Genomic DNA, 26,840 nt, shown 5'->3' with positions numbered 1-26,840 from the left:
GCACATAATATAGCGCTCGCCTACGTGACTTCCACCACCCCATACACAGCAGCGCTGGTAGCATTGGACCAGAGGTATGGGCGCATATGGGATTACGTGATCCAGGAGATCCGACACATCGACCGCTTACCCCCAGCAATAGACAATCGAGCACTGGACGACCTGTCCATCAGAGTGCAGTCCCTGGTAGGGATGTTGGGAGCGCAGAGAGAGAAGGGGAGGCATGAACTTTACGCCAACTCAAATGTGGAAAGGATCTTGGAGAAGCTGCCGCCCGCTCGACAGGAGCGTTTTAGGCGGCAGAGAGACCACCGAGACCCGAATGGCCCCGAACCGAACCTCCTCGATCTAGCAGACTTCCTGGCGAGAGAAGTCAGCAGCCTACGGCTAGATACATTCGGACGGAGCACCCCTGGCTCCAGAGAAGGAACCAGACGACTAAATGATGGAAGAAGATCGGTGACTGTGATGCACCAATCGGAGTCAGTACCGAGCAGCAGGAGCCACAGTACCCCCTCCAGAACGGAGAAGTGGAAGATAGTGTGCCCCTACTGTGAGAAAGAACACTGGCTAGCGCAATGTGACTCCTTCCCCAAGCTGAACGCGGAGGAAGCAAGTCAATGGATAAAGTCCAACAAGCGCTGTTTTCGCTGTGCGCGCTCACACATGGCAGCCGAATGCCGCTTAAAGAAAAGGTGCACCAAGTGCGATGGAGCCCATCTGGACATACTTCACGACAGTAACAGAAGGCGCCCTTCACCCGCACCATCCAGCAGCAAAGCGAGCGTCATGTACATCGATCCCGCCAGCAGCAGTGGAGCCCGAGTACTCGTAAGAGTAGTGCGTGTGACACTAAGCTACCAGAATAAAGTCCTGGACACTTACGCCGTCCTCGATGACGGGTCAGAGAAGACCCTTCTGCTCGCCTCCGCTGCGGCCCAGCTAGGGCTGCGGGGAAGCGAAACCCAAATGACAATTCGGACAATAAGACGAGATTTGAAGACGATAAAGGGCGAGAATGTCTCATTCTCTATCGCAGCAAGCGGCCAGCCTGTGCGACGGTACCAGATTACAGACGCTTTCACCAGCCAAGAAATAGGACTGTCGCGGTACACATACCCCGTCGCCAAGCTGATGGAGAAATATGCACATCTGCGCAAGTTACCGATCCCGCTCATAGACAATGCTATGCCGACCCTGTTGATAGGCTCCGACCATGCAGACCTCATTGTCCCGATAGACCGGGTTCATACCGGACCCCGAGGCTGTCCTGCAGCAGTCGAGACCCGTTTGGGATGGACTCTCCAAGGCCCGCTCGCCAAATCTCTCAACCGAAGTACAGCCACTAGATGTCTCCACTCCCGAGTCACAGAGGGAGAAACCGCACTCCTGCAACACGTAGAGCGGCTATGGACCTTGGAACAAATGCCCTTTAAGAACGGAAAGAAAGACATTCGCTCTAAAGATGACATTTACGCCATTCACCTCCTCGAGACAGGGACCAAGAGAGTCCCGGTCAACGGCGTGTTGAGATACGCCACGCCACTCCTGCGGCGAGAAGGAATGCCTACTTTCCACGCCAAGACAGACGCCACAGAACGGTACCTGCTGAACACGGAGCGGCGCTTAGCCAAGAACCCCGCCCAAGAGTGTATACCGCGCCGAGATTGAGAAGCTCATCACAGCGGGACACGTCACAAAGATGGACATTAAAGAGGCTGACCAGACCACCGAATCGTGGTACGTGCCTCACCACAAGGTCCATCACAACGGTAAAGACCGCATAGTATTTAACTGCAGCTACCAGATCGGATCCCAAAATCTGAATAAAGAGTTACTGCCCGGTCCCACACTCGGCCCCTCCCTACTCGGCGTTCTACTCCGCTTCCGCCAGGAAAAGGTGGCCATCAGCGGGGACATTAAAGGAATGTTCCTGCAGGTGAGATTAGTAGAGGAGGACAAGCCCCTGTTACGGTTCCTATGGAGAGAAGCCAGGAGATGAGCACCCAGCCATCTACCAATGGGAAGTCCTCCCCTTCGGAACGACGTGCAGCCCCTGCTGTGCTACATTTGCACTACAGAAACATGTAGCAGAGGACCCAGCAGCGGACGAAGAGGTCCGACACAGCGTAAAGAACAGCTTCTACGTAGACAACTGTCTACAAAGCCTTTCAACCCAGGAAGAAGCCGAGGCTCTCCTGATTAAACTCCGCGCCTCATTGATCAAAGGCGGCTTTGATCTCAGGCAGTGGGCCAGCAGCGATCCGCAAGTACTGCGCAGCCTCTCCTCCGAGGACAAGGCAGCCAGCAGCGAGACCTGGATGGCTACAATCCCGGGAGAAGCCCAGGAGATGACCCTGGGATTGGTGTGGCGATTCAAAACAGATTCGCTTCACTACAGACACAAGCCCCTGACTACGGAGCAGGGAAGGCCGGCGGCGGCGCCGACCACCAGACGGAGTGTGTACACAACACTCGCCCGACAATATGACCCACTAGGATGTATTCTACCGTACACCACCAGGGCAAAAATGATTGTACGAGCATTGTGGGACAAGGACCAGGGCTGGGACGACCCCATTCCCGCACAACTTGCATCCACCTGGAGAGTGGGAGATGGAGCTCCACTCACTCCCAGGCGTTAATATGCGCCGAAGCTACTTCCCACCCACGGTGAGGCCAGAGACATGTAAAATGGACTTACACGTCTTCAGTGACGCCTCAGAGGTCGCATACGGATCAGTAGCCTACTTGCGGGCCCAAGAAGAGGGGGGAGAGATCTACACAGCATTTGTCCTCGCCCGCTCGAGAATAGCCCCACGCAAGCAACAATCTATCCCACGTCTAGAGCTCTGCGCAGCCCTAGCCGGAGCGCACCTAGCCACGCTCATCCAACGTGAGCTCACCATACCGGTGTCTAGAACAATCCTGTGGTCAGATTCCACGACAGTACTCGCCTGGATCAAATCGGACTCATGCAAGTACAAAGTCTTCGTGGGAGTCAGAGTCACCGAGATTCAAGACATAACCGAAGAGTTAACCGGAGAAACAGAGTGGCGCTACGTTGATACAAAACAGAACCCAGCTGACGTCATCACCCGGGGAATGCCCCTAGATGACCTCACCCGTCGCAATGTCTACAGTGACGGCCCAGCATTCCTAAAGCTCCCGGAAGGAGAGTGGCCCACGCCTATCCCGAGGGAAGCAAGTCAAGAGGAGGCTGAGAATAAGAAACCTATGTTCTGTGGATTGAGCACTGTTATCTCCGCAGACCCCAACATAGATGATTGCACTACCATAGAGAGTGCACAACAAAGGACATTCCTGCGGCACCACCCGGAGTGTAAGTCCCCCGCTGAAATGTCAGCAGCTAACTACGAGGAAGCAGAATTGCTTCTACTGCAGCGAGCCCAGAGAGACTCGTTCCCCGATGAATTGGCCTGTCTACAGGGAGGAAAGCCCGTCCCATCCGACAGCAGATTAATTCATCTGGCCCCCGAGAGCGACGCTCATACCCTCATCAGAGTGGGTGGTCGCCTACGCAGAGCCCCCAATCTACCGGATGACATTAAATACCCGATCGTATTGAACAGCCGACACAAGGTCACAGAGCTGATTATAAAGAAATACGATGAGGATGTACATCACGCAGGAGCAGAAAGAGTCTTCGCGGAGATCAGACGTCGTTACTGGATCCTACAAGGAAGAGAGGCGGTACGACGCTTCCAGCGAACATGTCTAGACTGCCGCAAGTGGCGCGCGCAGCCCAGCATACCAAGGATGGCTGACCTTCCTCCATGTCGCCTCCGAATCGGTGACAAGCCATTCCACTCAACGGGTATGGACTGCTTTGGCCCGCTGCACATAAAGAAAGGAAGAGGAACCGAGAAGCGGTGGGGTATTGTATTCAAATGCATGACCACCAGAGCGATACACATCGAGCTTCTCCCGACCATGAGCACAGACTCATTCCTTATGGCCTTCCGTAGATTCACATCACGGAAAGGAAGACCGTCTACACTATTGTCCGATCATGGGACAAACTTCAAAGGCGGCGAAAGAGAGCTGAGAGAGAGCTTCCAAGCTATGGGCCCAGAACTTAAGACCCACCTCGCTCCAGCACAGATTGACTTCCAATTCAACCCCCCAAACGCACCCCACTTCGGTGGTACTTGGGAACGGGAAGTGCGTTCCATAAAGACAGCCCTGTACGCAGTACTTGGGGCCCAGACTGTGGCGGAAGAAGTCCTAATGACAGTCCTCACGGAGATTGAGGGAGTATTGAACTCTAAGCCCCTCGGCTACGTCTCCAGCGATGTGGCGGATATCGACCCAGTTACCCCCAACACACTCCTGATGGGGCGGCTAGATCCCGCGTTACCCCAGACAATGTACCGGCCTGAAGAAGCGAACGGCCGACGAATGTGGAGGTACAGCCAAGTATTAGCCGACAAGTTTTGGAGCAGTTTCCTACTGCACTACCTACCGTCTCTACAGACCCGCCAGAAGTGGGTAAAGGAGAGAAACAATTTGACAGAAGGAACAGTCGTCATGATTATTGATCAATCACTGCCCAGAGCTATGTGGCCGGCCGGCCGCGTAAGCAAAGTGATCACCGGTGCCGACGGCAAGGTCCGAGCAGCTGAAGTGCTTGTCCAGGGTCGCACTTACACCCGTCCCGTGGCGAGGCTCATAGAACTGCCCCGACTCCCAGACACAATCGATGATGACCATGACCCCATAACCCTATGAATGACTTTGTGAAGTTGACTGACCCCTACAGCAAACCCTTATGTGTAAATAGACAACGCGATTAATCTGTCTCTGCTTAACTGATTAGGTCTGGGACCAATCAGGGGGTGGCTGTTGTGAAGGGCCAGATTAAACCGAATATATATATTTATTTATATATATATATTTAATTGTATTTGTATATTCTCTAATATTCCCTGATATCCCTTGTATATTCCTTGTACAATATGCATTGAATATCCATTCTAGCCTACTGAACATCCCATAATAGTCTCCATTCTACTATTGGTCGAGACCTTGGTGCCAGGCTGCCATACCCCCCAGACCCAGTTCAAACGTACCGCTCAACATGTACGAACAAGTCCTAGTTCCGCGTAGGAATCTGGCTACCGCACCACTAATGGTACTATTTGTTCATAGTGCGTATATATACTGCGCTACTAAAGTAGGACTTCCTTTTTTAGTCCAGTTTCTTACCCTCCAATAGAGTGACAGACGTAAAGCCTCCCCGCGACGCCACGTGTGGGAGTAAGGCCAAGTTCGGCCTACCATCGGTATTGAGACATCGTGTATATTAATATTTGAATAGTCATATTTGGCACTATATCGTCGAGTTGGACGTAGTCTATTAAGCTAATAATAGTCTATTCATATGTAGTGCTTCGTGCGGTGAGAATACTATCGTAGTCAGTACCCCCATCGTTTCGGGTAGAACTGGCTGCTTATCCAGGGTGGCCGACCCCATGTGAGGCTGCACCCGAGGAGCCCCAGAGCCGACGAGCGAGTGGACCTGCATACCGGATTATTCTACCGACGACAGCCCGCCTTCCCAGGCACGGATTATGCTTTGTATACAGTGATTATTCTATGGATAAAGACCAACACTGCCGTGTGTTGGAAACCCCCCCCCCGGAGAGGACGACAGGTGAGGAGACGCTCTACACGACGAGGTCGCTTCACGTCTCTCCATCGTGGACCGGAGGAAGCCGGCCCACAGAGAGTCCAACTGCTTTCATCTGTGGATCGAGGATCGCTGAGGCACCGAGCCGCACAACCGTGGGTTCTCCCAGGATACCCTCGGCCAGACGGATACAGCCAGACTCTACCCCCCGCCCCTTCTCCAGTTGTCTTACAAGCGACCGGAATTCCCCCCTAGTGTATCCAGTTCTATAATCATTAAAGTATCATTGCTATTATTCCTTAAATATTCCAGGTTGTATATTTACCGCCTGCGCCACCAGAGATTGGACGTTCTCTATTGATATACCAACGAATACTCATTTGCCATAAAAGTGCATCCTATTTCAAATCATAAATGTAATTAAGTGATTGCTCTACATACCCTTTGCTATGTATTAATTATTATTAAACGCAGACTTTCGACTTGGTACATTTGTGTTGGATCGTTTCATCTACGTGGGAGTGTTTACCATAATTATTTATGCCTAGTACTGGGTGGCCAGAGTCTAAAGTACAAGAGGTAGTGGTAGTAAGTATCATATCTAACAATACAGTCAGGGAATTGTACCCCTCAGTTACAACTACCACTATACTACTACTGCTATACTACCACTAATATTACTACCACTACCACTATACTACTACTGCTATACTACCACTAATATTACTACCACTACTGCTATACTACTACTACTACTACCACTACTACTATACTACTACTATACTACTACTGCTATACTACCACTAATATTACTACCACTACTGCTATACTACTACTAATATTACTACCACTACTGCTATACTACTACTAATATTACTACCACTACTGCTATACTATTACTACTACTACTACTACCATCACCACAACTGCTACCACTACTACTATTACTACTGCTATACTACTACTGCTATACTACCACTAATATTACTACCACTACCACTATACTACTACTGCTATACTACCACTAATATTACTACCACTACCACTATACTACTACTGCTATACTACCACTAATATTACTACCACTACCACTATACTACTACTGCTATACTACCACTAATATTACTACCACTACTACTACTACTACTACTGCTATACTACCACTAATATTACTACCACTACCACTATACTACTACTGCTATACTACCACTAATATTACTACCACTACCACTATACTACTACTGCTATACTACCACTAATATTACTACCACTACTACTACTACTACTACTGCTATACTACCACTAATATTACTACCACTACTGCTATACTACTACTACTACTACTACTACTACTGCTACTACTATACTACTACTACTACCACTACTACTATACTACTACTACTACTATACTACTACTAATATTACTACCACTACTGCTACCACTACTACTATACTACTACTACCACTACTGCTATACTACCACTAATATTACTACCACTACTGCTACCACTACTACTATACTACTACTACCACTACTACTACTACTACTATACTACTACTACTGCTATACTACCACTAATATTACTACCACTACTGCTACCACTACTACTATACTACTACTACCACTACACTACTACTGCTATACTACCACTAATATTACTACCACTACTGCTACCACTACTACTATACTACTACTACCACTACACTACTACTGCTATACTACCACTAATATTACTACCACTACCACCACCACCACCACCACCACCACCACTACCACTACTATAATTTGGCGGTGCAGCCTACTTGAGGAACTTGAGGTTGGCCCTCTCCACCACAGTGAGGTCTCCAAAGTCCACATAGTAAACCTCCACCTGGGTGGGGCTGATGACGCGATGGATGACCACCCGGTAGAACCACATCTCCCTGGGCGCCACGCAGCACACCTGACCCTGCCGCACGTAGCACTGGGGGAGCCGGTAGCGCGTAGACACCTCTGAGCAGGAGTAGCAGCTCCTGGAGAGGAGAGGGGGAGAGGAGAGTCTCACTGCCCATACCGTAGGTCTGATTCTTACATTTCAACTATATTCACTAAATGGTAAATGGCTGCATTTATATAACAGCTTTTATCCAAAGCGCTTTACAATTTGTTCCTCACATTCTACCCATTCACTCACACATTCACACACCGACAGCAGAGGCAACCATGCAAGGTGCCAACCTGCTCATCGGGAGTAATTAGGGGTTAAGTGTCTTGCTCAAGGACACTTCGACACGCTGCCCGGGAGGAGCAGGAATCTAACCGGGAACCTCCGGATTACCAGATGACTGCTCTACCTTCTGAGCCACTGTCGCCCCGACTAGGCCTGTCCCCGACTAAGGATTTGTATAGTCGACTTTGATTGGCCGATAGTCGACTACCGAATGCAATTACATTTTTAAATAAAAAGAAAAAATATATTTAAATTTTTTTTGGGGGTATCATTCCATTTGGGCTGTGGGGGTGCTTAATGTCTGAAGAAGTCGACTGAAGGCTTCTTGTCCTCTGCGAAAGCATGCAATTGGTCCACTGATGGATACATCTTGATATTTGTCTAGTCTAGTGTGTTCATTAGATGGGTGAAATCCTCTTTCAGTGCCCGTTTGCTTAGGCAGTTAGCCTCGCTGGTATGTGCACCTTTAGCGTTAGCCACACTTCTCGGCCTCTTTGCTTTTGGAAAGAACGGGACATTTAAAAAAAAATAATTATAATTATTATCTTTTTATTTTTTGTGCATTCGACTAAGAGGTTGGCAGTCGACTGCGGCTCCTTTCGATCGATTAGTCGAGGTCAGCCTAATATTGACTGATACCAAGTACAGATCTAATCCATTACTTTTATTACATTATACACATGGTCCATTACTTAAAATCAATGGACAATTGTCCCCATAAGAGAGATCCAACTATGATCTAGCTCTGTATGATAGCATGTACAATAATGCTGTATTGCTGTAGAATTCTCGGGTTTTGATCCTTTGATATTTTTCCTTTGATCCCTGTGCTATACACTCGGCCGGAGCTCGCTGGGCCTCCCTGGCTCATGTATCGCGTACCTTTTGAACTGGAATAGCTTGGTGTGGAGACACTTTTTTTTTTTTTTTTGCAAGGACTCCTCCTCAGAGACAGAGCGACAGAGCGATCGCTCAGAGATTTTATCGCCTGAAGCCTATTTACTCGTGTATATAGACATATAAACGAGTAATCACGATGGCGAGGGGGATCACTGGGGATTATTCTTTTTGGAGTGCCTTCTGGCTAAGGTAAGGTATATTCTATGTCTATTTTACCGAACCTGAAACATGTTTTTGTAACGACCAGTGTCGTATTTTACCGGACCTAAAACATGCTTTTTGCACAAACAAATTCTCGTAACTCGCTGAAATCTTGATGCATTTACAAACGGTCTGGTTTATTACAATCGTTATTAACGTGACTATGATTCTTCAAATAAAATAATTTTTTTTTAAATGTTCATATGAAAGTCCATTATAATGTATGTATGTATGCAGTATGATAACTACATCTCTAACGTTTTTAACAAACCAAACGGTTGAACATTTTGCAAGCTATGGTTATTTCTAGGGATGTCCGATATTATCTGCCGATATTGGCATTCAAATGTAATACATTTTTTTTTACATTTATTTAAGCTTTATTTACCCAGGCAAGCAAGTAAGAACAAATTCTTATTTTATTTATTGTCAAAAGTATGCATAATGTTGTGTTAATTCCACAACAAGAGATATGTAATGTTAATTACCTGAAATTATTCAGTTTTGGGGGGGGGGGACCCCGCATATATCGGTATCGGTTGATATCGGTATCGGAAATTAAGAGTTGGACAATATCGGTATAGGTAAAAAAGACAATATCGAACATCCCTAGTTATTTCAATAGTACATGCACCATAGACATGCATGTTATGAGTGGGCGTGCTCCACCTACGCAAGATGGCTGCCATGTGGCAACATCGGTCTCCGTTGGCCAGCAGCGTGGGTGAGTCATCTAGTCTTTATATATATCTGATTGTAACATGTGCACCACATGCACCTAGCACCACACTAGGACCCCTGGGTTGTCCAAAACAGTTCCTGACTGGAAATAATAAAACCCAGGATAACAAAATAATGTGGAATTTACAACATCAACATTGACCTTTTTTTTTTTTTTTTTTTTTTTAATATATCTGTATTTCTGTTTTTAAGCATAAGAAAATCTGTCCTGGAGATCAATGACTCATTTTAAAATCGTACATAATTTTTTTACATCTATTTAAAAAACAACATGGTATATAATTATTAATCTCTTCTTCATTCAGTTCTCTCTACAGCCTCGACACAAACATCACCTCATCTCTATCATCATGTCCTGCATGGCCTGGGCCTCCTCGCTCTCGCTGAAGCGGACGTAGAAGTGACCGGGCGCCTCCACCTGCTCCACCACCACGGCTACCAGCTCCCGGCTGGCGTGCCGTGTGGGCGGCTTCAGGCGGTGGCCGCGCAGGGCGTCCAGGGGCACCGACGACTCCAACCGCACCTGAACCGTGGGGTAAATCTCTGGCACCTGTAGATGGACCGACACGAGAAGAGGCAGACATGAGACCTTAACATGTGGCCCAGCGGTAAGAGCAAACTCAGCAAACTCGACCCCAAGAAACCTCCTGGCCTTGACGGGTTAGACCCCTTTTTCTACAGAACTGCAGCCCCCATCATTGCTGAACCTATTTCCCATCTATGTAACCTGTCCCTGCATACAGCAGAACTGCCCTCTGCTTGGAAAGCAGCCTTGGTACGGCCCCTGTTCAAAGGAGGAAACAATACTGACCCCAACTGCTACCGCTCAATTTCAATTTTACCCTGTATAGCAAAAGTGCTAGAGAGACTAGTTTGCAAACAACTCACAAGCTTTCTAGAAACCTACAACATACTTTCGGAAAACCAATCTGGCTTCCGCTCAGGGCATGGATGTGAGACTGCTACGATGAAAGTCCTCAATGATGTCCTCAATGCCCTTGACTCCAAACTCTACTGTGCTGCTGCCTTTATAGATCTGGCCAAGGCCTTTGACACTGTGGATCATGAACAGCTTTTGGAGCGGCTGAGAGACATTGGTGTCACTAATCACAGTGTAGCATGGTTCAAGAACTACCTCTCTGATCGCACTCAGTCAATAAAAACCGACAACCTATTAACCCAGTCCCTATCCATCTCTAAGGGGGTCCCCCAAGGCTCCTTACTAGCTCCAATCCTCTTCTCCATCTATATAAACAACATAGGCCAGTTCGCTGGAAACTCCCTAATTCACCTCTATGCTGATGACACAGTCCTGTACACCTCTGGTCCCTCCCCGGATGCTGTCCTGAAAACTCTCCAGGAGAGCTTTCTAAAAATCCAAGCTGGTTTCTCCGCCCTTTGCCTGGTCCTAAACACCAGCAAGACCAAAGTTATGTGGTTCGGCCACAAGGGTACCTCCCAGACTGGCACCATTGTAGCCGCCGATGGCAAAAAGCTTGAACTGGTCACCTCTTATAAATACCTGGGAGTGTGGATCGACACCAAACTCTCCTTCTCTGAACACCTAACTAAACTGCAGGCCAAAGTCAAAGCAAGGCTTAGCTTTCTGTATAGGAACCGTTCCTCCTTCACTAGATCTGCTAAACTCACCCTGGTCCAGATGACTGTCCTGCCGCTATTTGATTTTAGCGATGTAATCTACCGCTTGGCCCGTAAAGGTGATCTAGAGCGCTTATATATCCTATATCACTCCGCCATTCGCTTCGCTACCAATGCCCCCTACAGGACCCACCACTGCGAGCTATACTCCCTAGTAAACTGGCCCTCCCTGGAGATTAGACGCAACATCCACTGGCTGGCCTTTTGTATATAAAACACTTCTAGGCCGTAATCCCCCTTACCTTACTCGCCTAGTCCACCCTCGTCCACTCCCAAATTACCACACCCGGTCAGCCACACATATCCTGGTAAACGCCCCCCATGCCAACTCCTCACAAGGCCGTTCCTCCTTTCAGTACGCAGCAGCTGATAGCTGGAACACACTACAAAAAACCTTAAATATGGAAACGTTTATTTCAATTCGATTGTTTAAGGAAACTTTAACAAACTCCCTAGAGCACTCAGGTAGATGTTTCTCCGTGTGCTAACACCATGCTGCCACTATTGTTCTGTTGTCCGCCAGTTGTTGTTCAGTTCAGTTGTTGCTCTGTATGTATGTCCTGCCTTTTTAATAATGTTCCTTTGTGTTTTATTTTTATTTATTTGATTTTATCCCCCATCCCATTTCCCCTAGGGGGCTTTTTACCCCCAAATAGGCCGTTATTGAAAATAAGAACTTGTTCTTAATTAACCTGCCTATTCAAATAAAGGTTTGATGAAGAGACTCATGTCTGGAAGTCAGATTGTGAGAACATTTAATAAATGTTTTTTTTTCTTCATATTATCACAGTTTGAATGTTTAAGAACATATTTACTGTAACAGCTAACAGTTATAGTATCTCTAAATAGTAAACACATTTGTTCTTTGGCAATTTGTGACACCTAGTACCTGACTGCCAAGTGTTAAAAATGCAGCCAAACTTTAGATTGGATTTTCTGTTTTATCTCTGCTCTGATACTTGAGGTTTAACTAGATTAAAATAAGCATATCTTCTTCAAATATTTCCAGTACATATTTTCAATGTATGACACATGATTTGAAAGCTTACATTCTGTACTTTCATCATCTGAAAAATGACAGAGGGAGACTTGTGCCACAAACTGCTGGACTCGGTCACATATGGGTACAAATAGATGTATTCAACATTATGTCAGCAGAAATGGTGGATTGGTTTAGTCTTACAAGTTAAATACAAAAACTATAAAGTAATGAGCTGCTTCTGTGAAAAAAGGTTTACCCAGACACAGCTGCCCCAGCGCGTTCCGTCAGGGTTCTAAAAGGTTTACCCAGACACAGCTGCCCCAGCGCGTTCCGTCAGGGTTCTAAAAGGTTTACCCAGACACAGCTGTCCCAGCGCGTTCCGTCAGGGTTCTAAAAGGTTTACCCAGACACAGCTGTCCCAGCGCGTTCCGTCACGGTTCTAGTCTCTAGGATTATTTGTGTGGCCTATTCTGGCCAGTTCACTCTCTCAGCAGGTTACCTGTTCCATGTTCAAGCTAGTCAGACTACTGCTTGACCTTACTCCTAGAACCCACCTCACCCCTGCCCACTTTGACAACCTAGGATGGCTTAGAGTAGACGACAGAGTACAGCAACTTGCAATGGGCCTGGTCTACAAGATACACTACGCGACCAAGGTACCCATGTACATGTCAAAATACTTCCCAAAGGTCAGTGAATACCACGATCACAACACCAGAGGGAGCTCCACAAATCATGTAAAACCCAGATTCGGCTCAAACAAGGGACTAAACACGTTTCGCAATTATGCCACATCAATGTGGAACGCCCTACCTAAAGCTGTAAAGGAATGTGAATCACTACCCACTTTCAAAAACACTCTCAAAAAACACCTATGAGAGACTGCAATTCGAAACTGGCCCCTACAAATGTCCTAACCTAGTTGTACAGTAAATGACCAAGTAAGGCTTTGTCAGTATTCCAATGTACAGTGTAAAATGTGTGTGTGCAAGCAACGATCAGGACAGGGGAGGGAGAATTGGCACGAGAGGTAAATTGGGATGGGGAGAAAAATCACAGAAAAAGGAGGAGAAAAAGTAAACAAAAAAAAGCAAATTTGAAAATAAACTGACCTGCTGGACAACCTTGGTGGTGGTTTGTTTGTCCATGTCCTGGTCCTGTGTGTCTGGGCTGCTGGACCCCTCCTCCTCATGGCCGTCCCAGGGAGAGTCCTCACAGCTTAAGTAGTGGCTTTTACCTGACAAGTTCACATCCTCATCGCCACAGACACCGTCTGGCCCACCTTCACCTGGGCATAAAAAATAATAGAAAGAGAAAAGTTGTTACTATAATGTATCAGGGCTAGGGTTGGGTACCGTTCACATTTGAACCAATACCTGGGAATTGGTACCCAACGGTGCCTTATTTTCCGATACTCTCTCTGTAATAACAAAAATGTAATTTCAGTTGTAAAACTAAACTAAATCATATCTCAATTTCAACATTGTTATCACGGGCGACTAGGTGGTGTAGTGGGCAAGGCACTCGCCACCAATGTGGAGACGCTGGGTTCGCGTCAGTTTGGCTGGTCGTCCGTACTAATACAATTGGCAGTATTAGAGGGTGGGAAAACTGATGGGTGGGTCCTGGGCGTTGTAAACAGAAAAATACTCCTACAGTTCGGTCGGGGCGCCTGCTCAGCGAAGGTAGGATCTGGAGGGAGGTAGTGTGACCTTCCATGCGTTACACTCTCCCAGTGAGAAATTGAATCTGAGCTGCCAGGCTGGCTGCCGGCTGGCTGCGCATGTGTCGGAGGATAGCATGTGACAGTCTCCGGCCTCCCGGACCAACAGTAGGGGGAGTGCGCAACAACCAGGAAGGGAGTTGGGAATTGGCATAACGACTAACAGTGGGATGGGAGAAAATTCAGAAAAAAAATAATAATAACACCACGCAACCTAAAACCCCTCCCTGCCTCCCTCTCCAAAACCGCTCCTACAACAAATTTTTTTATGTTGCATGATCATGTATACATTTATTATGTATTATTATTTTTTAAGTTTAAATATCAACATTATCTGGCCATCCTCAGTAGTAAAAAATCAAACTCCTCAGACCTCATCTCAAAGGCCAGAGATGGGATGGTCGCGCGCACACACACACACACACAAACCTACACATAGGGATGCACAGAAAATTCGGCCACCGGAAATTATCTGCCGTAAATGGTTAAAAAGGCTCTTTTGGCCGAAAGGGTTTTAACACAGAAAATATATGACCGAATGTCAAATAACGTGTTGTTGTGATGACGTAATCAAAACGCGACTACAGACATAGCATGCGCAATGTGTAACGTGAGCAGCTTGGCAGCTCTTCCTGCGTTCTACAGCCTGTGATAACTAACTCCTCTTGGGAGTAGGGATGCCCCCCGGTTCTAAACTAAATTAGAAAAAACCGGAGTATTGATAAGCTCCGATGTTAACGGTACGGCTATCGGTAGTCTCTAGGAGCGGATTAGCTACGGAGCTAACAGTGTACCATCCATCTGCGACGCAACCCGTCCCGATCTTTGCTCCCGATCCAATCCCGATCATGTGATTTTGAGTATCTACCAATACCGATCTTTCCCGATCCGATAAAAAAAAATATATATATTTAATTTAAAAAAAAATTATTATTATTATTTTTTTTTATCCCAATTTCTCACATTACATTCACCCTGAATGTTGACGTTATCCAGGTGAAAAGTTAACTTCATCAAGCGAGGCATTGCAATCCTTGACATAAATCATTTGATATATAATTAAATCAAAGGAAATGCGTTTGGGTCTGAGAGTGTGGCTGGTCTGCCGTTCTGCAGCTGGATACTATTGGTTTGTTTTGGCAAAATTCTTCTGCTCTGTGTGACAATAAATAAATGAATGATGATATGCTATTTAAAACCAAAACTAAGGCCTCAGTATGAGTTTAAGACGTGAACATGGTCGGGGCGGCTACGTGGCGTAGTGGGCAAGGCGCTCGCCACGAATGCGGAGACGCTGGGATCGCCTGTTCGATCCCAGCGCTCCACATTGCTTTCAGTTTAGCTGGTCGTTCATACTAATACACATTGGCCGTATTAGGGGGTGGGAAACTGATGGGTGGGGATCGGGCGTTGTGGACAGCGACTCCTACAGGTCGGTTGGTGCGCCTGCGCAGTAGAATCAGGAAGTGTCGGGGGCAGCGTGAGCCTCCCACGCGTTACTCCTCGCCACTGAGAGATCGAGCTGCGCAGGTGAAAAGATGCGACTGCTGTTACCTCAAGTACCGGAGGGGACTTGTGCTATGTATGACTTAGTCCACATTGCAGCCGGCTTGTGGGAGGCAAGAAACAGCATTCGTGACAGGGGAGGGTTGAATTGGATGATACAAAATTGGGATGGGAGAAAATATAGAAAAAATGGGAGAAAAAGTGGATAAAAAAAAAAAGACGTGAACATGGTCATGTTTGTTGAATAAAAAAAAAAAAAAAAACGATTATTATTATAATTTTTTGCCGATCCCGATCTTCGGAAAATCACGTGATCAGCCCCGATCCCGATCACTTGATCGGATCGGATCATCCCTAGACGCAACGGTGGCAGCAACACTTGAAACGGAGTAACGTTAACGGTATGTCGAGTTCATACTACACACGTATGAACTCAACATACCGTTAATGTTACTCCGTTTCCATGAAGTGTTTAACACTTTAGTTGCCAAAGGACGAGTTTAGGCGTCCTTCCCCGCCATGCTCAAGTTGCCGAAGACGCCGTAACTCGTCTTTGATATCAATATTTCAAAAATCTGTGATCGGAATCATATTTTCCATCCGCAGCCTTCACACACAGCTCTGAGCTCCTCTCAATCCTCTAGCGGTTCAAGAGCGCCATCTGGTGGCCGATCGGCAGAAGCGCCAAACAGGAAGTGATGTGGATGAAGTGCTGTTCACCCATATTACTTCCGGCCACTCTCTATAGCTCCCGCGACTCCATCTTGACACAATACATAGCGATCCGTTGCCAATAACTCGATAAACAACATGATTTGGACGTATATACCATTATACAACCTGGAAATGGACCGGGTATTTTTACATCCCATAATGGAAAACTGTCTACCCCACGCTGATCGCCCAACGGCCCGCGGAGACTGGGGTGAGTTTTAGCGTGTAATATTTCCGTGTTCGATACTAACTGATCTGATGTACATATGACCCACATTAGATGAATGGTATAACGCTGCCCACGGAATTATAAACGATCCCCCGCCCATCCGGTCATCATCAGATGATACGTAGAAACTTCTAGAAGTACGTCCAATTGAAATTTTTGATCTCGCACAGATTCCTACCAAACTGTATTTCATCATCAATATAATGCATTTGGGGCTGTTGTGAAGGATCAGATTAAACCGAATATATATATTTATTTATGGATATATATTTAATAGTATTTGTATATCGTTTGATATCCCCTGTATATTCCTTGTACAATATGCACTGAATATCCCTTTAGTCTACTAAACAGCCCATAATAGTTTCATTCTACCATTGGACGAGAACCTGGCGCCAGCAGCCATACCCCTAGGTTCAAGTTCAATCGTGCCGACCAACATGTCGTGGCAAGCCCGGTTCCGCGTAGGAATACGTCTGGCGAAATACGAATGGTACTATTTGTTCACAGCGCATATATATATGGCGCAAGTAAAGTAGAACTTTCTTTTAGTCCATTAGTTCTTTACCCTCCAACCTAGTAACAGACGTGAAGCCTCACCCACGACGCACGTGTGGTGCAGTAAGGCCTACTTGGCCTCAGAATAGGCATTGAGATATCGTGTGGATTAATAGTTGAATTGTCATAGTTTGGCACTATACCGTCGAGTTGGACGTATTTCTATTAAGCTAATAATAGTCTATTATGTATGGTGCATCGTTCGGTTAGAGTTATAAAGTGAGCAGCACCCCCATCGTTCCTGACGTTATCTGGAGTCTTAACCAGGCTGGGCAGACCACTTGTGGTGCTTGCATCCGAGGAGCTCCGGGCCAGGACGAGTGGACCTGTACATTGGATTACTTTACCCGGACGACGGCGAGCCTTCCACGGCTTGGATTATCTACATGCTTTGGGTGCTTTGATTATTCCATGGATAACGGCCAACACTGCTGAGTGTTGGAACTACCCCCCGGAGAGGAGTCCAGGTGAGACGGCGCTCTACACCAGTGAGGTCGCCTCACGTCTCTCCGTTGTGGACCGGCAGCTACCGTCCTCCAGAGGGTCCAGCTGTATTCATCTGCGGACCGAGGTTCTGTGGGCATCGTGTTCAGGACTCTGAATTCTCCCAAGAAATCGTCGGCCAGATGGGATACCGCCAGCGGCTCTTCTAACCCCCCCTCCTACTGTCTTACAACCAGCGGGACCCCCCCCCCCCTTAGTGTATCCAGCTATAATCATTTAAGTACCATCGCTATAGTTCCCTAAAGAACCGGGTGGTATACTTACTCCCTGCGTAACCAGAGATTGGACATTCAATGTTGATTTACCTACGAATACTCATTTGCCATACAAGTGCATTTCAAATCATAAATGTCATCAAGTGAACGTTGTATATACCCTTTGCTATATAAAATATTCGATTTGTACATTTGTGTGGACTTCGTTTCATCAGGTGGGAAAGTGTTCATCATATCTATATCATGTACTGGATGGCCAGAAGTTAAAGTACAAGAGGTAGTGGTTTAATAATACCATACTTATCAATACAGTCAGGGAATTGTACCCCTCAGTTACAGGGGCTATAAATCACGTTCTGGAGAAAGCTGCAGAAAGAGATGAAAACATACTTATACTTTAGATCATATTTTAGTATGAATATGTGAATGAAAACGTTTAACGTTGCTACACCATGAACAATACATATAGGACCTTGAATGGGCCCTAATAATGGCAATCTAGCAATAGAATTTAAAAAGTTATAGCCCTGCAAAGAAGGGGAACTTCTCCATGTTAAATAGAGCTGGCAACGGATGGTATATCATGAATTTAGCCTTAGGCAATCAAAGTGTTAATTAGCAGCAATCTGTTGTTGAAAATGTAACGTTAAACCGGAAATGGAAATGCGAGGACAGGAAGCCGTCATCAAATCGTTGTAGTCATATTGTAGTATTTTAGTCTTATTAACTAAAAGATTTTAACAAAATAAAAAGCAGCAGCACTATTGCATAACTGAGTCATGTTTGCTATGTATTTCTTTCTTTAGGGGAGTAGGACATTTGTTTCACAGTTTTAGCATGATGTTTTATAGATGGATCATGGCTAGGTTAAACACAGGTTTTAGTTTTTAAGAGGGGGGGTTTGATTTGATTGAAGTTTATTTCAAATATGCAACACAACAAACAAACATCAACACCTCTCGTGTGTGTGTCTTTATGCAGATCTTTATGCAGTTTTAAAGCACATTGGCTTTGTTCTGAATGCACTTTGTTGTAGTTATCCTACAGAGAAAAGAAAATGCACTTGACTTTAATGCACATTTTGTTGTATGCAAAGAGAAAATGTTTAAATTGTACAATCTTTCAGCAGTCAGTCTGGAATTAATGTATGCATTCAAAAGTGCTGAATAAATGTTTTATGGGCCCATAATAGTGATTATTAATATTATTTAAGTTAAGTTTTTCCATAATCATGTCTTTTGCCATAATCAGGTAGCAAAAAAATAAATAAAATACATTATATATATATTTATATTAATCATTTTGGGCCTTTCGGCATTCGGTTTTCGGCCAACTGTTTCCTATTTTCGGTATCGGTTTCGGCCAAGAATTTCCCATTCGGTGCATCCCTACCTACACACACCCACACACACACAGAGAAAGGGAGAATGGCGTATAGCAGACTTAATGATTTTAGAATATTTCAGCAAATGAAGTTAAATGTTTATTAACATCAACTATCCAGTTAGTTTTTATAGTGTAATGTTTGGCTACTTGAGAGAGAGAGAGAGAGACGGACTTAGCCCCCCCCTTTCCTCACTATTGGAACTCCGTGAAAACTAAACAGATTTCTCCTGTGCCTGTGAGGGTTAGCAGCTAACGTAGGCTTAGCTTAGTTAGTGTTAGCAGCTAACGTTAGCTTAGTTAGCATTAGTAGCTAACGTTAGTTAAGGTTTTTACCACAACATGGGCATACTTGATGAATAGTTTTGATGAATAGTTTTATTTTCGGTCTTTGTTTACAGATAAATCAAAAACACAAGTGTGGACTTTCAAAAGGAAAGGAAAAAATCACAAATCACAAATGTACATATTCAAAGAAAGCTCACACACAAAATCCAAACTCAATGACCGAAAAAAGGAATAGGCTGAAGCACATGCTTATTTTTGCCTATCCTTTACAATTCTTAAAAACTAAATATACTTTAATAGAAGAAAGAAACATTTAAAATATGCTGCAAGATATAATTTTTTTTCTTTTTCTTTAAGAGAAAAAAGAAGAGAAAATAAACGTTTGATGTTTTACTCAAAACTTCAACCCGTCACTAAGACTATTCCACAATTTAACTCCCAAAATACAGGAATGGTGAGGATGCAAAGCATGTTAGACACATTGGACACGTTGCTCGCAGAGTTTTCACTGCACATAGAAACACATATGAATAGCACGAGTCGCGAGAGGAGTCGTCACAGAGCTGTCGAACGCAGGGCTGATGAGCTAGATGTCATAGCTCAGCACCTTTTTGAGATCACATGTACAAGAAAGCGAATGAATAAAGGGCAGATGATTTACAAGAGGTTTTGTAGATGGGCGGGTGGGTGTCGCAGCGGACTAAGCGCTCGTCACAAACGCAAGAGACACTGGTATCGAATCCGGCTGTCACCGTTGCCTCCGGCTTGGTCCGGCCGTCATACTGACTCAATTGGCAGAGTCAGCGGGAGGGAAGCCGGTAGGTGGTAATCTGGTCGTTGTAAACAGCGACTCCTACAGGTCGGTCAGGGCGCCTGCACAGCGAGGACAGGAGATGGCGAGGGTAGTGTGAGCCTCCCACACGTTACACCTCGCCAATGAGAGTCCGCGCTGGCAGGTGAAAAGATGTGGCTGGCTGACTCCGGATGTATCGGAGGGGACATGCGATAGTATCCATCAACCCTCCCTACGACCGACCAGTGGGGGGCACATGCGAGCAACGATCAAGACAGGGGAGGGGGGAATTGGCACGACTAAATTGGGATGGGAGAAAAACACAGAAAAAGGAGGAGAAAAAGTAGATATAAAAAAATAAGTTTTGTAGATACAGTACTGAATTCTACAATCCAGACACATGCCATTTTAAATATGATCATAGAATATAGAATATCAGGCCTATAAATGACCTTATTATGGCCAAGTCACACGCCTATGGCTCGGGCCAAATCTCCCCTTTCCAATGGCAGAGTTCAATCTGGATTTAGAACCACCAGGCGCCCCTGACAGGGCAGCAAAAACCGTGAATTAAATCTACTGTAAGTACAGTTACTTTTTTATAATCAGCCATTTTTCATCAGATTGCAACGCCGTATTTTGCTAGATGTTCACAGAAAGGTAAAGAAACGAACTGTTTTTACTGTATTTTATGGCAATAACGTTCAGGTTTGTTCTACCCATGATATGATCCCCCCCAAAAAAAAAAGAAAAGCTTCACGCTAGATGTCAGATGATTGACAGGGGATGGCGTGAGCTGGGAAGTGTAGTTTTATGAAATTCGACAGCCCATCAAAGGCCCATTTCAAAAGACTACACTCAAGTTAGGTTGCGCCATGTCCTTGCGTCAATATGCGCCTTTTTCCAACTCAATGCGCATATTTCTATAACCTCATATTTCACTAATAACACTTAACTGAGGTCTGGGCTATTTTGTGATTGTGACTCTTTGAAAGTTGCACATTTGTAATAACATTTTTTTGCTTAGTATATTTTGTCAGATTATTTGTAACATAATGGAGATGAACACTGGTTGGGGGGCCCTCCTAAGAATTACTGCCTAGGACCAATTACCCTAGCAGCGCCACACACACACACACACACACACACACACACACACACACACACACACACACACACACACACACACACACACACACACACACACACACACACACACACACACACACACACACACACACACACACACACACACACACACACACACACACACACACACACACACACACACACACACACACACACACACGCAGAATGGCAAGGCTTTTCTCCCCTTTAATAATAATAATAATAATTAATTTAATTTATATAGCGCTTCTCAATAACCCGAAGTCGCTGACAATAGTCGGGAGCAAGAGTACAAACAAAGAAACAAAAGCAAAGAAACAAAAACAATGAAACAACAAAGAAACAAAAACAAAAGGAACATGAGACCATGGGGGGATTATTCACTCACAGCTCGGGCTGTCGTTGTTTTTAGAGACATGATCATAATGAGGCGTTTGTCATAATGAGTCTCCTGAACAATTTAAAACCAAGCACGAGTCGATCAGAGCTTCCGACGCGGAGGTATGGTCACTTTTCCGCCTGATGCACACTGTCTATGCTACGGAGATATACACGTTTCTAAACATATTAAGCTTTCTCTGCATATTTTCACACTGCCAACAAAATAGCCTACTGGATCCATTGTCTCGAAATGGATTTGGTAGCCGTTATGTCTGCATGAGAGTGAAAGTACTCAGCCCCTCCCCTACGACTCAACTGTAATAATAATTAGGGATGACCGATATTATCGGTCTACCGATATTATCGGCCGATATCGGCATTAAAATGTGATATCGGAAAATATCGGTATCGGTTTTCAAAAAAAGATTTTTTTTTTTTACATTTCTAGAACCTTTATTTACCCAGGCAAGCAAGTAAGAACAAATTCTCATTTTATTTATTGTCAAAAGTATGCATAATGTTGTGTTAATTCCATAACAAGAGATATGTAATGCTAATTACCTGAAATTATTCCGTTTTTTGGGCGGGAAACCCTGCATATATCGGTATCGGTTGATATCGGTATCAGAAATTAAGAGTTGGACAATATCGGTATATCGGTATCAGTAAAAAAGCCAATATCGAGCATCCCTAATAATAATAATAATAATAATAAATTCAATTTGTACCGCACTTTACATTTGTGAAAATCTCAAAGTGCTACAGGAGATAAAGATAAAAAGTTAAATGAATAAAAACAATTAAATTAACTGTAGTTCTTTTGACAGCAAGGGAAATTATACAGCCGGACAAGTTAACAATAATTAACCCATTTACAAGTCGTATTACATTTAGCAAATAAGGAAACGGAACATTTTTTTTTATTATTCTTTTATTTTCAACACAACACAACAACACAATAAACATCAACAGTAACAACAACATAATAATAATAATGACAAAACAATAAGAAATAATAAATACAGATCTAAACTTAATAAATACAAAATACAAATATACCAAATAAAAATTAAAACAAAAACACATCGCAAACACAAGAGACATTAGACAGACATTCCTATTAGGGTTGCAGGGGGCTAATATAGCATTTGTCCAAACGTCGTCCCAGTCAAACTCAGGGTCCAACTCTGGGATGTCCCCTCGCCAGACTGTATCTAATGTTAATTTTCTATATGTGGATTTGATTAAAAGTGTATACAAATCTGAGAAACCCTCTTGTGGTCGTCCTGTCGCCGATAAGCCCGACAAAGTGGTGTGGGTGCAAAGTCTGAGCCCACGGTACACCGACCTTAGTTGTAGGTATATAGAAGGTTGTATGGTTCCGGAACCATAAAGAATTATAGAGACAAAGCATAAGTTGGAAAACGAAGACCAGGGCCCTCATTCATCAACGTGATGTAGAAAATGTTCTATTTCCACACGTAAGCACAGAATTTAGAATGCGTGCACGCACAAAAGAAACGGGATTTACCACACGTGCGTACTCAGGTTCTACGCACACCTGTCATGATAAATATCACCTTGGCCCTGCGCCGAGGCTCGTGCACACTTTCACGTATTTGCATACCAAAACCGCCCCGATTAACCATATACGGTAATGGACACCCCCATGAAATGTGGAAGAATGGACTAAACCGAGGGTGTTGTACACTGTCGGATATTATATCTATTAACTTCCTAAAAGACCATTGCTGCCTGGACACCGCAAACACTAATAAAGACCATTAACCACTGTTTTGCCGTTGCCCGTTAGTGTCATTAATGCATGCTGGAATAAGAATGCCTTTCTTAATTTATTTTTAATATTAATAATTATTATAATACAATAAAAGACAGCTCCGTCTTTTAATACACATATATTGTACAGTAACGTCAAATAAATACTACAGTCCCCGCTGAAATAAAGGTTCTGCACGCACATACCAGCAGTGATCTACAGCATAAAAGATAGCCACTTTATAATACTATTCTGAGTAGATAATTCATCTGTATCGCAACAGAGTCACGGATCTGGTCGGGGCAGGTAGCATTATGTCGGGAAAATCCTTATGAAATAAACAAAAGTGAATTAAAGAATTTAAAAACAAAGTTTAGCATATTAAATCGTTTTATAAGCTTTCTGAGTAGATAATTCATCTGTATCGCAACAGAGTCACGGATCTGGTCGGGGCAGGTAGCATTATGTCGGGAAAATCTTTATGAAATAAACAAAAGTGAATTAAGGAATTTAAAACAAAGTTTAGCATATTAAATCGTTTTATAAGCTTATAGCTTTTTTCGTGCTGATTTGAGAAGGGTCCAGCTGCAGAGCCGGAGAGCAACTCTCAGGGCCAAGATAGCACTTATACTATTTTGAGAGAGACAGCAGAGAGACAGACAGCAGAGAGACAGACAGACAGACAGACAGACACTGTTCCACAGTGTGTGTGTGTGTGTGTGTGTGTGTGTGTGTGTGTGTGTGTGTGTGTGTGTGTGCGTGCGTGTGTGTGACTACTAGTCTAATTGTAGAGACTCAGCCCCCCCCCCCCCCCCCCCTCTGGACCACCTCCTAGTAGAGACTTCTCTAGGAAGAAGACGAAGATGAGGATTAAGGCGAGACACTGCAGGTGAATAGGCAAATATACTTTTTTTGTTGATTTTGAGATTGTTATATTTTGCTTCCTAAACATGTCTTCTATGAAACTAGTGACAATAAAACGTCAATAACACACATTTAGTTCATTTTACTTCATTTTGCCTTATTGCATCCATAAATGTCCACATATTTAATGGGGAAGTGCCTCATTTGCATATATAAACATACATTTCAGAAAACTTGTCTCTACTAGGAGGTGGTCCAGAGGGGGGGGGGGGTCTCTACTGGGAGGTGGTCCAGAGGGGGGGGTCTCTACTAGGAGACTAGTGGTCACACACACACACTGTGGAACAGTGTCTATCTGTCTCTCTGCTGTCTGTCTCTCCGGCTCTGCAGCTGGACCTTCTCAAATAAGCACGGAAAATCTTTTAAGCTCATAGCTCCAATTTGGGTCCCAAATTGCGGTACAAATGAAGGAGGTGTCTCGGGTAGTGGACTCTAGTTAATATTATGTTCTCTCTGCAATTAGACTGCCCCTCATTCATTCATTCATCCCTATCTGATGCTATCTCTGAAAACAGTTCCTGCGAGCGCAGTCAGTGCACCCGATAACGCTATATATATAAACCTGCATTCATTCGGAGAGAAAGACCTATTCCACATGCTATTTAGGGTTTGACAATAATTACACTAATATCGCTATTTCACAATGAACTATAATGAATTACGGGGGTCATACAGAACACGTCAGTCAAGATTATTTCCGCGTTGAAACTAATGCATGCAACTGATCTATGCCGTCCGTCTGCAGTCCCCATATTCTACCACTGGGCGTCAGCTACGCATGCTCCGAGCTGTGCGTAAATATAAGCACGAAGTCAAGTTCAAGTTGAAATTGATGAATCCCACACTTTGCTTAGAAATGGTCGTACGCACAGGTTAAGCACATATCTGTGCGTAAGTCACGTTGATGAATGAGGGCCCTGGATTTTGGAAACGTATGTTATGTCAGTCTTTTCATACGGAACAGAAGCATGGACGCTGAATGAAGAGGCAAAGAGGATGATAGACTCTTTTGACATGTGGACGCTGAGGAAGATGCTGAAGATAACATGGAAGGATAAGATCAAGAATGAGGAGGTACTGAGAAGAGCGGATATGCAAGGAGGACAGCTGCTGGAGAGGTTGAAAAAGAGAAAGATGGAGTTGTGCGGGCCGCACGTTCTGAGAGGATCCAGCGGGGAGATGTTCAAGAAGGTGGTGATGGGGAAGGTGGATGGAAAGAGAGGAAGTGGAAGACCAAGAAGAGGCTGGGTAGACGACGTCTGTGATTGGAGCAGAGTGAGCGATGGAGTCACAGAGTTGGAGAGAAGAAGTGGGGACAGAATGGGTTGGAGAGTGATAGGCAACCTTCGGAACGAAGAAGCCCCCTGATGATTATGAAAGGAAGAACGATTAGCCAGGTATATCATAAAACTATTTTAGGTCCTGAAACGCTCAAAGACCGTTTTTATCATATAATATCTTCCAGAGTAGGAACTCCCCTCTTCTCCCATTGAGGAATATTAACAGGTTTGTGCCCAACAAGTAGTTGCTGGTTATGAAAAATTGGAGAGTCGAGGTGCCACAGGCATTTAACCGCACAGGACCTCTCAACATTAAGCCACGTTTGAATCATATGGGATATGATTGGTCCATATCTTAGCTGGCATTTTGATATAGGAATAGTGGAGTATACTACAGTACATCCTGTAGTCTTTGTGGTGAGACCGCTGCTGCTTCTAAGGAGCGCCATGACACAGCAATTTCAGGATCCAGACAGTTTATCAAGGGCCTCAGCGAGAAGGACCAGAAATATAACTTAAAATTGGGGATTGCCAAGCCCCCATCCTGTTTCCTACGTTGAGTGGCAGTTATTTTGATTATCTGGCATTTATTATTCCAAATTAATTTGGATATCATAGTTTGAGTCTTACGCCAGTGGGTCTATTGGAGGAAGGGGAAGCATTGAGCTGACAAAATGTATCCTAGATAGTATGTTCATTTTAATTATGAATGCTCGGGCCTGTAACGAATTAGGAAGGCTCGACCATCTATCTATGTATTTTATTATATGTACCTGTGAAGTTAAATTTAGTTATCTGATTCAATGTGGGAAATATCTCTATGCCCAAGTACTTAAAATGTTCAACTATGGGGATGTCAGCTGGTAGTTGCACCACTTTGGCCAACTCATTAAGATGACAAGCTGATTTGGGCCAATTAATCTTGAAGCCCGATAATTTGCAGAAGTCATTGATTATATTAAGTAACTTTGGGGCTGATTGGGAGGAGTCTTCCATGAAGTCATCTGCATATAGAGACATTTTGTGTGGTGTCTTATTGATTATTATAGGGGCAATTTCTTCTGATTGTCTAATGAATTGGGCCAGTGGTT

At 44.6% G+C, this 26,840-nt stretch overlaps 1 protein-coding gene across 1 annotated transcript in view; it reads right to left on the bottom strand.

Moving 5' to 3' along the window:
- The window catches only part of tdrd5 (tudor domain containing 5), a gene marked incomplete at its 3' end in the record, with an annotated part of 87,801 nt that overhangs the window by 6,320 nt on the left and 54,641 nt on the right, over window positions 1-26,840 (bottom strand). The window contains exons 7-9 of the mRNA XM_084311523.1: window positions 13,459-13,634; window positions 10,041-10,255; window positions 7,457-7,666 (exon numbers count right to left, since the gene is read on the bottom strand). Of these exons, the coding sequence (XP_084167649.1) occupies window positions 7,457-7,666; window positions 10,041-10,255; window positions 13,459-13,634 (601 nt within the window). The remainder of the gene's footprint in view (window positions 1-7,456; window positions 7,667-10,040; window positions 10,256-13,458; window positions 13,635-26,840) is intronic.

The sequence above is a fragment of the Notolepis coatsorum genome (assembly GCF_963971535.1).
Source record: "Notolepis coatsorum genome assembly, chromosome: 3".
NCBI lineage: Eukaryota > Metazoa > Chordata > Actinopteri > Aulopiformes > Paralepididae > Notolepis > Notolepis coatsorum.
This window is presented reverse-complemented; position numbering and strand designations above follow the sequence as displayed.